Genomic DNA, 13,662 nt, shown 5'->3' with positions numbered 1-13,662 from the left:
ATTAGGACTGCTTGTTTGAACACACAAAAAAACCTCTTCATCAGTTTAGCAACCAGTTCAAATCTTCATACAGGTACTCTCAAGGGCATTCAAAATAGTGTGTGTGTGTGTGTATGTGTGCCTGTCCTCAGTACAAGTTTGTTTTTTAAATTCACTTATACAGCAGCAGGTGCAGAACCAGGCTTTTGAAGCAGAGGCTATAAGGACCCTGGTCATGATGACCTATAGCGACCCTCTGAATAATAAAAAGGAATGCCTCTGCGAAGTGATTCAAAAAAAGTCTGCTCCATTAGAGAATGCTCCTCTGCATTCCTGTGACATGTCAGAATATTTACATTTTCTATCCTTTGTCCAGAGTTCAGAATAATTTTCTTTAGACATGAAAGCCAGACAAAAATAGTTTTCAGAAGTACATTAAATAGTATTTATTGAGTCTGCAATTTCAGGGCAAAGCTATATCGTCAGTCCCAGCTATTCACATGCTGTGGAACTGACCCCTCTTCATGTTCTTTTATGCATTCAATAAATGAACAATAACATGGAACATCATAAAGATGGGGTTAGAAAAACCCCTATACTCTCAAATTTTGAAAACAGGAAATGGACTGAAGTCCTGTTCTCATTCACAAATACATTTGCCGTCTTGCTTAAGCATAAAATGTTCCTATTGAGGAACAAACTTGTCTTCCTGATGTTGTGACCATATGTGAACAGTTCATATGAAAGGGAGTAAAACTATGGAGAGCACTGAGAGCTTTTCCATGTAAGCACAGTGACAGGTGGTTGGTTAATGCTTCAGACTGCAGAGAACGCCTCACAAGAGAGAGAGAAGCTGCCACATCTCCATTTGGGGAAGAGCTCTTCTTGGGAGGCCTTTGTGTCCAAGACTGTTTTTGTGAGTGCACATGGACAAAAAGTGATCAAGAGCCTGCCTGCAAAATCTTCCAGCACAGGTTGTTTGGGCATGTCATCTCATATTAACATTTCATTTTCACCATGATGACCCTTCTGCATAGTAAGAAAAGGCATCACACAATATACATAGATCCTTATTTACAGAATAAATGGCAAAAGAGGAAATCAGATACAGTGACATTTCCATCCAGGCATTAACAAATTAAAAGATCCCTTGTGTTGATTCAGGGATTGTTCACAGTTTGTTTAAGCAACATCAATTGCACATCAGTTCTTCTGTTTAGCAAAGGAGAGCTAGCAGGATGCCTCACTTGGATAAACAGATGATTGCTCTCCCTTAAACCATGGTCATAACCTTTAGAGAGGCAGGTTGGAATCTCCTAATCTTCTTCTTCAGTGCCTTTGAAGCTTTGATGCGACAGATTTTGGGAACTGGGGGAAGAGGCTTGGAAGAGGCCTGGACAGACCCTGATTGTCTGACAGAAGCTTCAGGCCAAATCAGCTCACTTTCATCACCCTCATCATAGTCAAGRGCAAGGCTGCTGCTGCTACTGCTGCCATCCAAATCGCTTTCGCTGGACTCACTGTCCCCAAAACGGTTAGCTGTGAAATCACTGACCTCCCCTTCACTGGTCTCTGCGATGGTGGAATGAAAGAGAGAAGCACACTCTGCAGAGTACTCAGAGTGGTCTGACTCACTTTTGGCATTAGCTTCCGGATGATGACTCTTTGAGCGAGCCCTCATACTAACAGTACGCATGACACCAGCTCTTCTTGCTGGCTGCCTTGGTGCCCCGAGACCAAAGCCACTAGAGAGGTTGGCCAGGTGGGCCTTGGCAGAGATCTCCACTGTRGATTGCCACTTGCGCTGCTTCTTCTTGGTAGCTGTGTCTACGTAAGCGGCTTCGAGGGAATACAGTGCATTGGCAGAAGCCCTGTAGAGCTCCGGCCTGGATGGCATGGGGAGTAGTCTGAGCTGTGCAGGCAATAGGCTAGATTCTGAGCATGACCTGCCAGTCACATCACCTGAATACGAAGGTCTCCGCGCAAGGTTCCTTATTCCGTGTGGCCTTTGGGGCTGATTCCACTCGGCAGGCAGCCTGGCAGCTCCATGGAGCCCTCTTGCCTTTTCCGTGCAGAAGGCCTGCTTCCCAGGCCGAAGCGCCTTTTCACTGTTTCTTCTCTTTATCTTTACTGCCTTTGTTTTGGAGCTGGCAAACTTGACCCGGACCTGGTGGGATTCTGCAGGGACGAACTGAGCATGAACAAACTCACTCCGTGCTGCTCGTTCATGACCCCCAGAGTTAGTCAGTTTGGGATTTCCACATCTTTTGAGGGGCAGCTTTCTGGATGGGACAGGTTTAGGGTTCCATGTGCCAAGGCTGGAGTCATCCTGGCATAGCTGTGAGCAGGATGAACTGTGCTCCTCGCTACTCTCCATTGCTTCTGCCAGAGGAGAGCCCCTTACTGCTGACTTGGCAGGATAACAAGTATTCACAGCTGAAGGCTCTGTGTCAGGCGTGGTAGATGGCTGTTCTCCATCCARAGAGCATGCTATCTCCTGCTGCTTGGCACATTCCCCCTCCGGCACATCTCTCTGGAACTTCCCTTCAGCTTTGTTGCTTTCCAGGGAGCTCACTTGTTTTTCCAGCTGGCTACTGCTGCTGTTAATTTTCACTCCACCAGCACTGGGGGTTATAATGAGTCTCTGGTGCATTGTGGATGGCTGGCTCTTTGTCAAAATCTGCTCACTGGCATCAGCCCGATTATTTCCTTTGCATCTCGTCAGCTGGAGTAATTTATGGATGTAACCCCCTGGTTTCGCCTCAGTGGTTGGCCTAGTCCTAATCAAGCTGGGACCCATCATACTAGGCAGAGGTCTGCTGGGGGGAGGCTGGAGGTCTGTTTCTGGGGATGTCCCCACCAGGGAGAAAAGGGGGCTTTGTAAAGCCACGGCATGAAGGGGGCTTGGGTAAGGATACACATCAATGCCATTCTTGGAGACCAAATCATTCTGGAATTTGGAATCCACGCTGAGCAACTGCAGTTCTCCTGTATGGCACAAAGGCAATATGGACTTGGGATCTGTCTCTTTCTGAAATCTAGTGTCTGCTGGATTGAGTCTTTCCAAGTCACCTACACATTGGATGAAAATAAATAACCTAATTAAATCACAGACAATTACACTCAAGCTGGCTTATGTTATTAGCACTATTTCAGTAGGATGTGCCAGCTTTTACTAAAATTGATAGCATGAAGGAGGAAAAAAGTTTCAGTCCTCCAAGAACACTGAATTACTTCAGAGCTTTTGTTCACCTGAGCACAAAGGAGATTAGAATGTCTTTTAATGCCAATGCAGGTAATTTAAACTCTGCTACTTAGAAGAAAATAAACCTGTGTATATAGAAAAATGTTCTAGAACTTCATAGACTAACAGGAATTCAACAAAACAAACAAAAATAATGAATTATTTTTATTTCTGAGTAGAAATGAAAAGTGAATCAAGCACCAGAAAGCTTAAAGTTGAATGTCATGCAAAATTATCTAATGCAACAAACATAATTTGTTAATACTTTCCCCTAAGATAAGATAAAGGCTTCCTCTGGCTAAGTGTCTTATTTCTTTTCACTATAACCAATCTATTCCTGAAATTTTCAGCATATAAACAGTTTGTGGCATGGTTTTTAATGGTTAACTCTGAATTCTGGCTCCTCCTCCAATAGCATTACCAGTCTCATGGCTTTCTCAAGCAATTCACTTGTTTTACATTCAAAGTTTTTAGAACCTTTGATTCCGGCAGGAAATACTCTGAGGTTTTACTGAATGGCAGAAAAACAGGAATGGTAAAATTCCACGTGTGGGTTTCTAAAAAGTCAACATTAAATGTGTATAAGAGTGGATGAAAAATCCTTTTTACCTTGACGGAGGATAAGAAGTTCTAATGGTAAATACTCAGGCAGACAGAGGTTCAGTCCCTGAAGATGGCATTTACGACCACCAATTCAGATCTCTTAAATCTTGGAGTACTCTCAAGGTTGCTGTTAGTTACACTTGATTGTTGCCCTGCTTCGTCTCAGGAGCATCTCCTCAGGAGCTGTGACTCAGAGTCAGATCGTGCTCTAAGAGCAGGACAGCTGTGTTAGGACAGCTGTGTTAGGACAGTACTCTACTGAAACAAGTCATCCAGCAGAGCACTATGGTATTGCAATTTTATTACTTCTGGTACCGGAAGCACCATCTGTAATTAGCCTGGATTTCTCAGCATGACAGTGAAGACTGTAATGCCAACAAATCCTCAGCTAGCTAATTTTGTCACTGCTTCCTGCTGCCACAGCAAACCCAAGCATCAGRCCCAACTAGGTAAGTCACTTACAGTGACTATTTCTGTCTTATTAGAGGAAGTTTATGGGAGACTTCAAAATTTGGAGTTGTCTGCACTGTCCTACCTGAGGCACTTACAGACCTGTTACAGCAAAGATCAGAATGATGATGTCTCAAGTAATGTATTTTCATTATGAAAATACATTAAGGCAACTGTTGACAGTGCTCTCTTTTTGCCTTGGTTTTACATACTGTGCAGCACAAAAGTTCTGTGAAAAAGGCTTGTTCTATCACAAACTGATTTGTTCTCAGCACTATGTTAAAAGAAAAGACAAAATTCTAACCCATGCTCTAGCTCAAGATGATATATGCTTTCACAGGAGGAACCCAGACTCATTAATTTATCTGCAGTGAGGCAAGAAAGGATCTAAACCAAGATTGCAAACTTTTAGCAAAAATATTTTATCCCAGTACAAAACAAACAGAAACCCCAAAATTCAATCAAAGGATCTGTGACTCTCAACCAGTGCAAAGCTCTGGTTGAAGGGCTCACAAGAATGTCTCTGCTGGGTTTCAGGAAGCCCTCCTGCTGCTACTGAAAGAAGTAGTAGCCCATTTGCACCTGGCCCAGTTACACAGGTGGGGGGCAAGCTAAGGAGTGAAAAAAGTTTCTTCTCCTCTCCAGTTGATGTTCTTCTGACATAATGTCATCCAATCTCCCTGTGACATGGTCAGTTTTGCAGGATTTTTTTTTCCTTCAGGTCTATGTGGAGACAACAACCCATCTATTTATGGTTCTCACACTGAAGAAGCTAAGGGTTTGTAGCCAGGAAGAAGAAAGAAAGGAAGAGGGGTTGAACCTTGACTTGCACATCACTMTTTAACATCAACTAGCATACTCTCTTGCTAGTCTATCTCCATATCCAGAATCATAAAGCCTTGGGTGTCTTAGCAAAATGTTGCAAAGTGGTGAATTTTCTGATACAACATCAATTCTGTAACCTGAATACAGGCGCCAGGGACCACTGCGCTCAGCTCCACCCCCAACCTCCAAGAAGCTGTTAGGCTGTAACTGACCACCATCAACTCAGGTATGTCTGTACGGCCAAGTACATCATCCATGGCCTTTGTTTCTGCTCTAAGCAAGCCAGAGATGAACTAGCTCAGGTCCAGAAGCAGCGGAAAAGACTCAAAGTGACACCACATTTGAAATGATGTTCTCTGTGACTTGATCCAACATTAGGCTCAAAGCTGGTTTCTAGGCAGTCCATTAATCTTTGGTGTCTGCTATCCCTAACATTACATAATACAAGTATGAAAAAGGACAATATTGGAGTCCACAGAAATTTGAATAAAGATGGTTAGGTAATAGGTATTATCACACTCATCTGACAAGTGATTGAGAAAAGAGACACTAAATCTGGAAGAGCTACCTCCTYCTCCTTAGATTTTTATAAAAGCTTTCTTAGTAGAATATAACAGCTCTAATACTGRATTTACCTTGTACTTGTATACATCCCTGTCATTTCATGCAAACACTGAAATTTTTCTACTTCATAAACAGGTATATTAAAATGGTATCTAGACGTTCATGACAATTTTACCTCATGCATTTAAATACTTTTTATTTCTATCTTTATTTGTCATCTTTACTTGTTGTTTTAAAAGCACCTGAGTATGAGACAAGTGAAAGTTGGACAGTATATGGTTTGGCCGTGTGGTTTAATTTAATTCTTACTTTGTGTATTTAAAATTAGCGCTGTATATTAATTACACTCTTGGTATATTAGCTTCTAAAAGTAATAACTGGGATTTTCCCTTTCTCTTGGATGAGCATACATTTCTGCAGTCGATTACCTGTGGAAACTGGCCTTGGTCGGGACCTGGCTGGAGTCCCAGAAATGTCCATGTTAGCTGTAATCCAACATCCATCGCTGACATAGGTTCCTTGCTGTTGGAAACTGGCGGTGTGTACAGTAGTTTCATCTGCAGACTTAGGTCGGTAATCAAACACACTGAGCCTTGCTTTAGGGTTTTGAGAGCAGGGCAGGAGACTGGTGTGGGAGGAGGAGATGGACTCGCTGTACACAGAGGTGCAGGAATTGGAGAGYGAGCAAGAGCCGCCATCACTCAAGTCATAGAAACCTGCAGAGTTAAAATAAATAGGAAAATCGTTATGATTTACAGTGACTAAACATGCTCTGCGGAAGAAAAATGCGTAAAATAAATCTCCCTTTGCTGTTTGCTACAGATCTAGATTTATGATCATTTCTGAGGGTAACTTTTGGAGAGAGATACTCCAACTCAATAGATTTTATTGGGCTTCTGCATATTTACTTAGGTCATGAGCCAGCACATACATGCTTAATTCTGAGGTGGGATGGGGTGAGTGCAGCACCATCATGCCTAGTTCTTCACTGGAGAACTTCTTTGGTGATTATTATGCAATAAGTACAAARTAGGGCCATCTTATGCCATTGTAACTTGGCTAGGTGCCAAGATTGGAAAGTAGAGTAAAACTAGCTTGTGATCAGAGCAGCCAAGCCTAAGACAGCTGGAACATGTAAGGGCACAGAACAGAGGCTATCTTTTCCCTCCAAGTCTTGTGGCTATTGCCAATTAATCGTGAAAGTTGTATTAAATATGGCTTTTTGCAACTTAAAGATAGGAATTTTTATTAGTCCTCTCTATATAAAACAAACAAAGAAAAGCAAGCTGATTCCTTTGAACTACGTGTATATGTCTAATCACATTATTCTTGAACGGAAACACTCACAGAACTGTGTACTTCTTATAGCCACTACAACTATAAGTCTGCAAAAATACATATAATGTTAATACAAATTGTACTTAGAAAAAATGGTTGAAAACTATTAGGAGAAGTAGTTAATGGGAYGATGTTTTATCTCTACTCAGTATTTTTATAACATTTCAGAAAAGTATTCATTATTAATGTGTATATATACAGATAAGCGTGAAATGATTTTCCCTGTATCATACAAGTTTTCATGATTCCAACAAAAATTTCTTTCCTTGTCTCACTTCAAAATTCTTGAAAAGAGGTACTCCTATTGTTTCACACTAGGAGTTTCACACTAACAGGAACTCTTTTTAACAGATATTCTATCTATATAAGGCCACATTTCAGCTCTCTGTGTGAATCAATCAGACTAGTCACTTGAAACTCRGTCTCCCTTGGTCTGTGAGAACTTTAGCCAGTAAATGGCTGGAGTAGCTTTTCTCAGAGTGTTTTTAATAGAACTGTTTCATTTTTATATAACTGATCAAACATTCATTAGGCCAGACTGCAGCAGTGATACTGATCCTAAAGGCTTTAGAGAGCCTTCTCTGATTCAAGCAGAGCACTGACGTTGATGTTGGTCTCCCTTACTCCTAGGAAGTATTCTAGTCACTTTGTCAGTGGCCATTCTGCACTGAATAAGGTCTGCAATGGATTAATCACTCTATCCTCCTCCTCCTTCTGCTTGTGGCTAAAATGCCCATTTTCATCAATATTTTTTATACTTGCAGARAAAATTTTCTGCATGAATAAAACAGCATTTTCCAGTTACACCAGCTTTGTTGGAAGACTCCTACCATCCCAACATGTGTGCTCTGTGCCAGGTCACACTACTCTCCACCTCAGCCCACAGACACTGTTTCTGCTCAAATAATATATGGAGTTTGTTTAGCAGTCCACATCTTTCAGTTCTATTAGCACAATACTCCTGACAATAAATGACCAAATGCACATTACCTGAGCTGGGCCGGCTGTCACTGTCCAGGTATTCACTGGAGGTCTTACTGACGTCCAGTTTCAGCTCGCTTATTTGCTGGTCTAGTTGATCCAGGTGGCTTTTCAAGCCGACATCCTGTCTCCTCAAATGAGACTAATTCATAAGTTGAGGAAAGAAGGTGGAAATTAAGAATAATCACAGTTAGAATCTCAGTGGCAATTCACAAATTCAGGCCATCTGTGCCGGACAGATTACGCGCTCATAAAATGTTTTGCTTAGCTAGGCACTGCTGCAATTGGCTCTCTTTAATGAGACTGAAATAACGTGCAAGTACAAAACATTTTTCTCAAAATATATTGTCTTCTGTCTAGCTGAAGATTTTCTCAATACTTTTCATACTGGAAAAATTATTTTTAGCTTCCCTTTTTGTTACACCCATGGCAGGAACTGTATCACTCTAAAGACAATGGCAATCTTTCCTCAATTAACACATTGATGTACCCCATTTTGCCAACGCTGCAGTTGAGTGGAGAATGAGATAAACATTATGGATAGTCTGAAAGCACTCTAAGACACTTGCAGTCTAAAACACTTTCTGATGAAAGGAAACTACTGCATATAAAGCTGTCTTATTGCCATAAGAAGTACAGGTAGCATACTTAATTCTGCAAACCCCTTAAGCTTTGCTGACATCTCTTCACAGCTGAATGGGTACACGGCATGAACTGTGACATCTCTTTATTTTGCTGAAAGTTTCCCGTGTATGTCTCATCACTAGATACTTCCACACACTTTATTCAAGCAGAAGATGGTATTTGAATCTTCCCATGAAAACGAGCGTATTTAAAATAAATGGTGTGTCAAACTAATGAATAATCCTTTAGAAGCCATCAACAAGGGCCTGTGCCCATTACAATAACTGACCAGGCTGACCTGAGAAAACGGCTAGTGGAGTTGCTCCCCCCATGTTTGTGCAGTCAGCCTAGAGAGGCAGATGGCCAGTCATTAGGGTACCAGCCAAACAGCCATGGCTGGTTTCGGTCACAAACTTCTCACATGGCTTGGCAAATTATCTGGGCCCAAGCTGACAAAGGTATTTAGKCGACTTCTAATTATATCACACTTAACTATACATTCTACAAGACTTTCCAGAAGGGTAGTCTCTGTGAGTTAATTGTAAAGTTGTGCTCATAGCCCCTAAGGGGCCAGGTTTCCATTCAGTAATGGCAAAAAAACATGATTAAGGTTTTTTTTAAAGCATATATTTCAGATTTGGAAATATCAGTGGTAGTTCTAGCAGCATTTCCAACCCTGAAAACAAAACAAAACAAAAAAAAAAGGGAAAAAAAGGAAAAAAAACCCAAGGTCCCTTAAACTAATTAAAGTATCTGCAACATTAAATGATATGCAGAAAAATCAGAATCAGTATGTATACATTTTCWATTCTGCTGTCCTTGTGTTCCAATTATTCAGCTTTTAAGACCTGCATTTTCAGGTTTATCCATCGCTATAAATAGTAAAAACAAAGAAGAGCTAAGAACCTGATGTAATGAAGAAATAATCAGAAATGAAGATTCAAGAAAGAGAGAGAAAAAAAAACAGATGTCATGAGGCTCACAAGACAATTGTTTTAGTTGGTGATGCTGCCCAGAAGAATAAAACTGTATTTCTAGCCTGTTTTGTAATTATAGAGAACTAGAGCAAAATATAAGACACAAGAAATAAAGGTCCTTTTTGTTAGTCTCTCACAAAGGTAGAAAGCTTTATGTTCAATATGCTTATTACTGCTTCCTAAGAAAATAGGTAGTGATTTTCACTCTTCCTGTTTCACATAAACACAAAGCTAAGGAAGAATTGGATAAAGAAGATTTTCTATCCCACCTGAATGATGAATATATAACCTCCCTAGTACTTCTTTATTTTCTTTATAGTTAAGAAACAAAAATATGTCATGCCTCCTTCAATCCCACCTACTCAGGAAATCACAAAGTTGTTTTCACGGCTGGAATTAATTGCTTAATGATTAATGTTTTGCCAGCCAATCTCTCAGTCTGTGGTTTCTGATTAATGGCAGAGAGGCCACAAGGCTCTCAGGTATTCAAAGATTATTTATTATACCTCCAGGTTCTGTCTGCGCTTTTACAGCATTTTAACCAACACACATGATTTACACCATCATTTTTAACCTTTTCATGGTGTCCTGTAGCTTTGGGTTTTCATGTTTCTGGCAGATTTCATAGCTTTGATCTTTCAGTTAACTCCTGCAATCCAAGACAATTAGCTCCTCAAAGGATACTGATGACTTTTCCGGTGTAATTGCTTAAGGTTTATTGTTGTTATTGTTCTAATAACCACAGTAAGGAGTACCTAGAACAATAAGCCCTAAATACACTCTTTCTCAATTCATAACATGAATTTTACATGAGACAAAACCTTGCAGGTGAAACCATCTGTTTGCTTTGGGCAATGCAGCTGTGAAGACTTCTGTAGGCTGCACCATGCAGGGAAGGAAAGGTGTTTTCTTGTCCAGAAAATGCAGGTCTGTATTCTCAAAATCTTCTTGTACTACCAACGGCATCCTGTCTTTGGAAGCCCAGTTTRAGATACCTTTGTGACACTTGTTTTTCAGAAAGAAGAACATTCTCTAAAAAGTTCCTATGGGTCATCACAAATTGGCAAGCCAAATCAAGGCACCAAAAACTACTAGTTACATTTGCCTATTTTGCTTAACTATTAATTTCTGAAACTAAAGGGAGCCTTGCCATTTACTTCTATGGGTGCAGATTAGGATCTAACGATTTTATTAATCTAATGGTATTTTAGAATGTATAAACAAGAGCATTAACCTTAGCTAGTTTTGCACATCTAAAATGTGGCCACCCTTGGGTCTTTTTGTAATTGTCAGGGCAAAATAGACAGTTTCAGACRGAAATTAATCTCACCTCTCTGACACCCTTATCCCAGGGTGAGCTGAATGAGTGCCTTTCAGAAGCATCTATTTCCCTCCATTGAGAAAGGCTTGAATTTATACAACTAACTTAACTTAAAAAAATCATTTTTAAAAGATATCCTATGTTTAAAAGATGTTTTCTTCTATTTGAAACTAGTGTAAGGTGAAGAAGACCAAGCAAAATGCAGAATATTGACTGTTTTCTTTATCCAGTATAAGCTGTGTCCCTTTTCTACATTTTTATAATGCGATAAGCCACCTGAAATCTTGTAAAACAAAAATTATTGCACTCAAATCAAATTATTATTATATAGATAATGTTCTCTGAGGAACCAATAGAGAAATATTGGATGCTGCTGCCTTAAGTATCTACCTAGTTAGACAGTGAGAGTGTTACAGATTTCTTTCTTTTTATTAGCTTGAACTTGCATTTCTTCTTTCTCTTCTAGGCAATCACAATATGGTTTGGCCAAGAGACCAGTCTTTGGTAGATGGTGTCACTTAACTCTGCTTCTTCCATGTAGAATGGTCCTGCCTGGGCTGCAGTAACTTGCAGCTGTCAGAAGAGCTCCTGGACACCAAAGTGAGCCACTAGTGGAGACAAAGGAGGAGGTAGCTGAAGACAGCAGACTGCTAGAGGTGGCAGAAAGCCCATGGCCTTGCAGTTGATGCCAGATTCCCATGAAGGCCGGCTGGCAGCTGTCACAGGAAAGGGATTGGGATGTTACAGTGGCATTAGCTAGTGGTCTTTTCAGGACCTGATGGCTCTCCTCATGTTTCTGCTGGTGGCACTTGACTCCCCACAATACTGCCTCTGTTCTTCCATTTCTCTCCTTCCCATCGTAAGAGAACCTTGGCCTGACTCCTTGTCAGTTTTGCTTCCACTGCTGAGAAGCCTTGAGCCAGCATGGGCAGATACAGCTTTATGTTGCAGGGACCAAACTTTTTCTGAACTAAACTAGGACCTCACTTCAGCCCAAGGCTATAGCCCTGCTTGAAACTTGGTAAAAGCTGCACAGCAAGACAAAGCTACATTTCCATTGTTAATGAGTTTCTCAGAAAGCTTATAGAGCAATCATCACATACTTTGTTTTCCCCGGGCCAAGAGCAACAACAATAACATTCCATAAGCAATGCTGCACTTTGCATTTTCCACTGCTTTTAGTTTTAACTTAATTTTCTATGATTACGAACAAAAATTTCAAGGCTTTGAGTGTGACATGCTGCCCATGAGTCACTGAGAAGTAATTTTCAGTGTATAGTCTATGGGCTCTTAAGATCTGAAAACCTTTTTACCAGTTGGCTTTATTTTGCTATTGAGCAAAATGGACATCTGTACCTACTCAAGTACGTGTCTGCAAATCAGAGGTGAAAAAACATTAGAAAGCTACCAGCTATGCCAGTCTGGAAAGAGTCCAGCAGCCACAGATCAATTGGAGGAGCTTTTTGTCACTACTTTAAGCATTTACAATAATTGCAGTTTCGCTGAAGAACACGCCCGTAGATTTATATAGTTCTGAGCAGTGCTTTTAAAGCTTTCTGAACACTTTCCAGGCAACCCAGAAAACAGTGAGCCACATGTTTCCCATAATTGCAGTGGCACCTACTGGTGAAATCCATCCTTTTCCAGTATGTGCTAAGATACCCTAATTCTTGTGACTCCTGCAGTTCTAAAGGCAAAATTTTAAAGACTGGTTTCTCCCATGTCCTTGAAAGCCTGTAAGGTGACAGTAAAGCCCTGACAAACTACTCTTCTATTTTCAAACCGTATTTGAAAAAATATATAACTAATGAGTAATAAAAGCACAGCAGCTGACATAAAAAAAATGAACAGCCACTATGGTCAGAGGTCTTTGGGTGTTTCTATTAATCCAGTGGCCCCAGACAGGGTATAAATGTTCTTTATTCTTTTTGTAAATATATATATACACATAGATGAAGCTATTAGTTAAAATTATTAACGATATGCAATCACTAGTGGCAAGTGGTTGGCAATCTACTTGTCTTGCATTTTTTTTTTTTTACTTTAATCAAGATACTCCTGCTGCTGTGTTTTCACATGCAGTGRTTAGGTTTCCCTGAAGGTTAAAGCCAATTTTCATCCCGAGATGCTGTACGATAAAACCGCCGGCAGCGAGCACATATCCTTTCTGCTTTCACACCTGATGGATAACCGRTCGCCAAGCCTCACATCAATACCGGGTGGGAAAGGGCTCTGAATTAACTCTGAGCTTACCGAAGTGTGTAATTGCCCACGCTAGAGATTAAAGCCCTCTACGCTTTGATTGCGGTCTCCCTTACGAAACAGGTTTCAGTCCCGATGTAGCCTTTTTTTTTTTTTTTTTTTTTCCTTTCTTTCACAAAAAAAACCAACGAGCCAGTGTCAAGTGTAGGACTTCAAATTACGAGGCCCGGCATTCAATTATTTTTCTCTTTTGATCACACGGCCCGTCGCAAGAACAAAGTATTTACGTCTCACCAAACCCTTCCCGGGGGGATTTCCTGCCGCWCACACGCGCGTTCGTGTGCGCGCCCGCCCGCACCAGACCCCGCAGCGTTTCCTCGACGTGCGGCTACTTCCCGAGCCAACCGTCCCTCGCTTCGCGGCCCCGGTGAACGAGCAGCTCCTCCTCCTCCTCCGCGCTCCCCTCGGCGCGGACGCCCTCGGGCCAGCTCCCGCCTTGCGGGACCAGTGACCGTTATAACGGCCGCGACGCCGGCAGCCCCCCGCCGCCGCCC

General features: G+C 41.3%; 1 protein-coding gene across 1 annotated transcript in view; it reads right to left on the bottom strand.

Moving 5' to 3' along the window:
* Positions 1-400: 400 nt before the first annotated feature.
* The window catches only part of DACT2 (dishevelled binding antagonist of beta catenin 2), a 37,826-nt gene continuing 24,564 nt past the window's right edge, over positions 401-13,662 (bottom strand). The window contains exons 2-4 of the mRNA XM_085315423.1: positions 7,994-8,126; positions 6,094-6,381; positions 401-3,051 (exon numbers count right to left, since the gene is read on the bottom strand). Of these exons, the coding sequence (XP_085171549.1) occupies positions 1,253-3,051; positions 6,094-6,381; positions 7,994-8,126 (2,220 nt within the window). The 3' untranslated portion in view covers positions 401-1,252. The remainder of the gene's footprint in view (positions 3,052-6,093; positions 6,382-7,993; positions 8,127-13,662) is intronic.

Source organism: Rhea americana, unplaced genomic scaffold (assembly GCF_003343005.1).
Source record: "Rhea americana isolate MKP2758 unplaced genomic scaffold, rheAme1 scaffold_43, whole genome shotgun sequence".
Taxonomy (NCBI): Eukaryota; Metazoa; Chordata; class Aves; order Rheiformes; family Rheidae; genus Rhea; species Rhea americana.
This window is presented reverse-complemented; position numbering and strand designations above follow the sequence as displayed.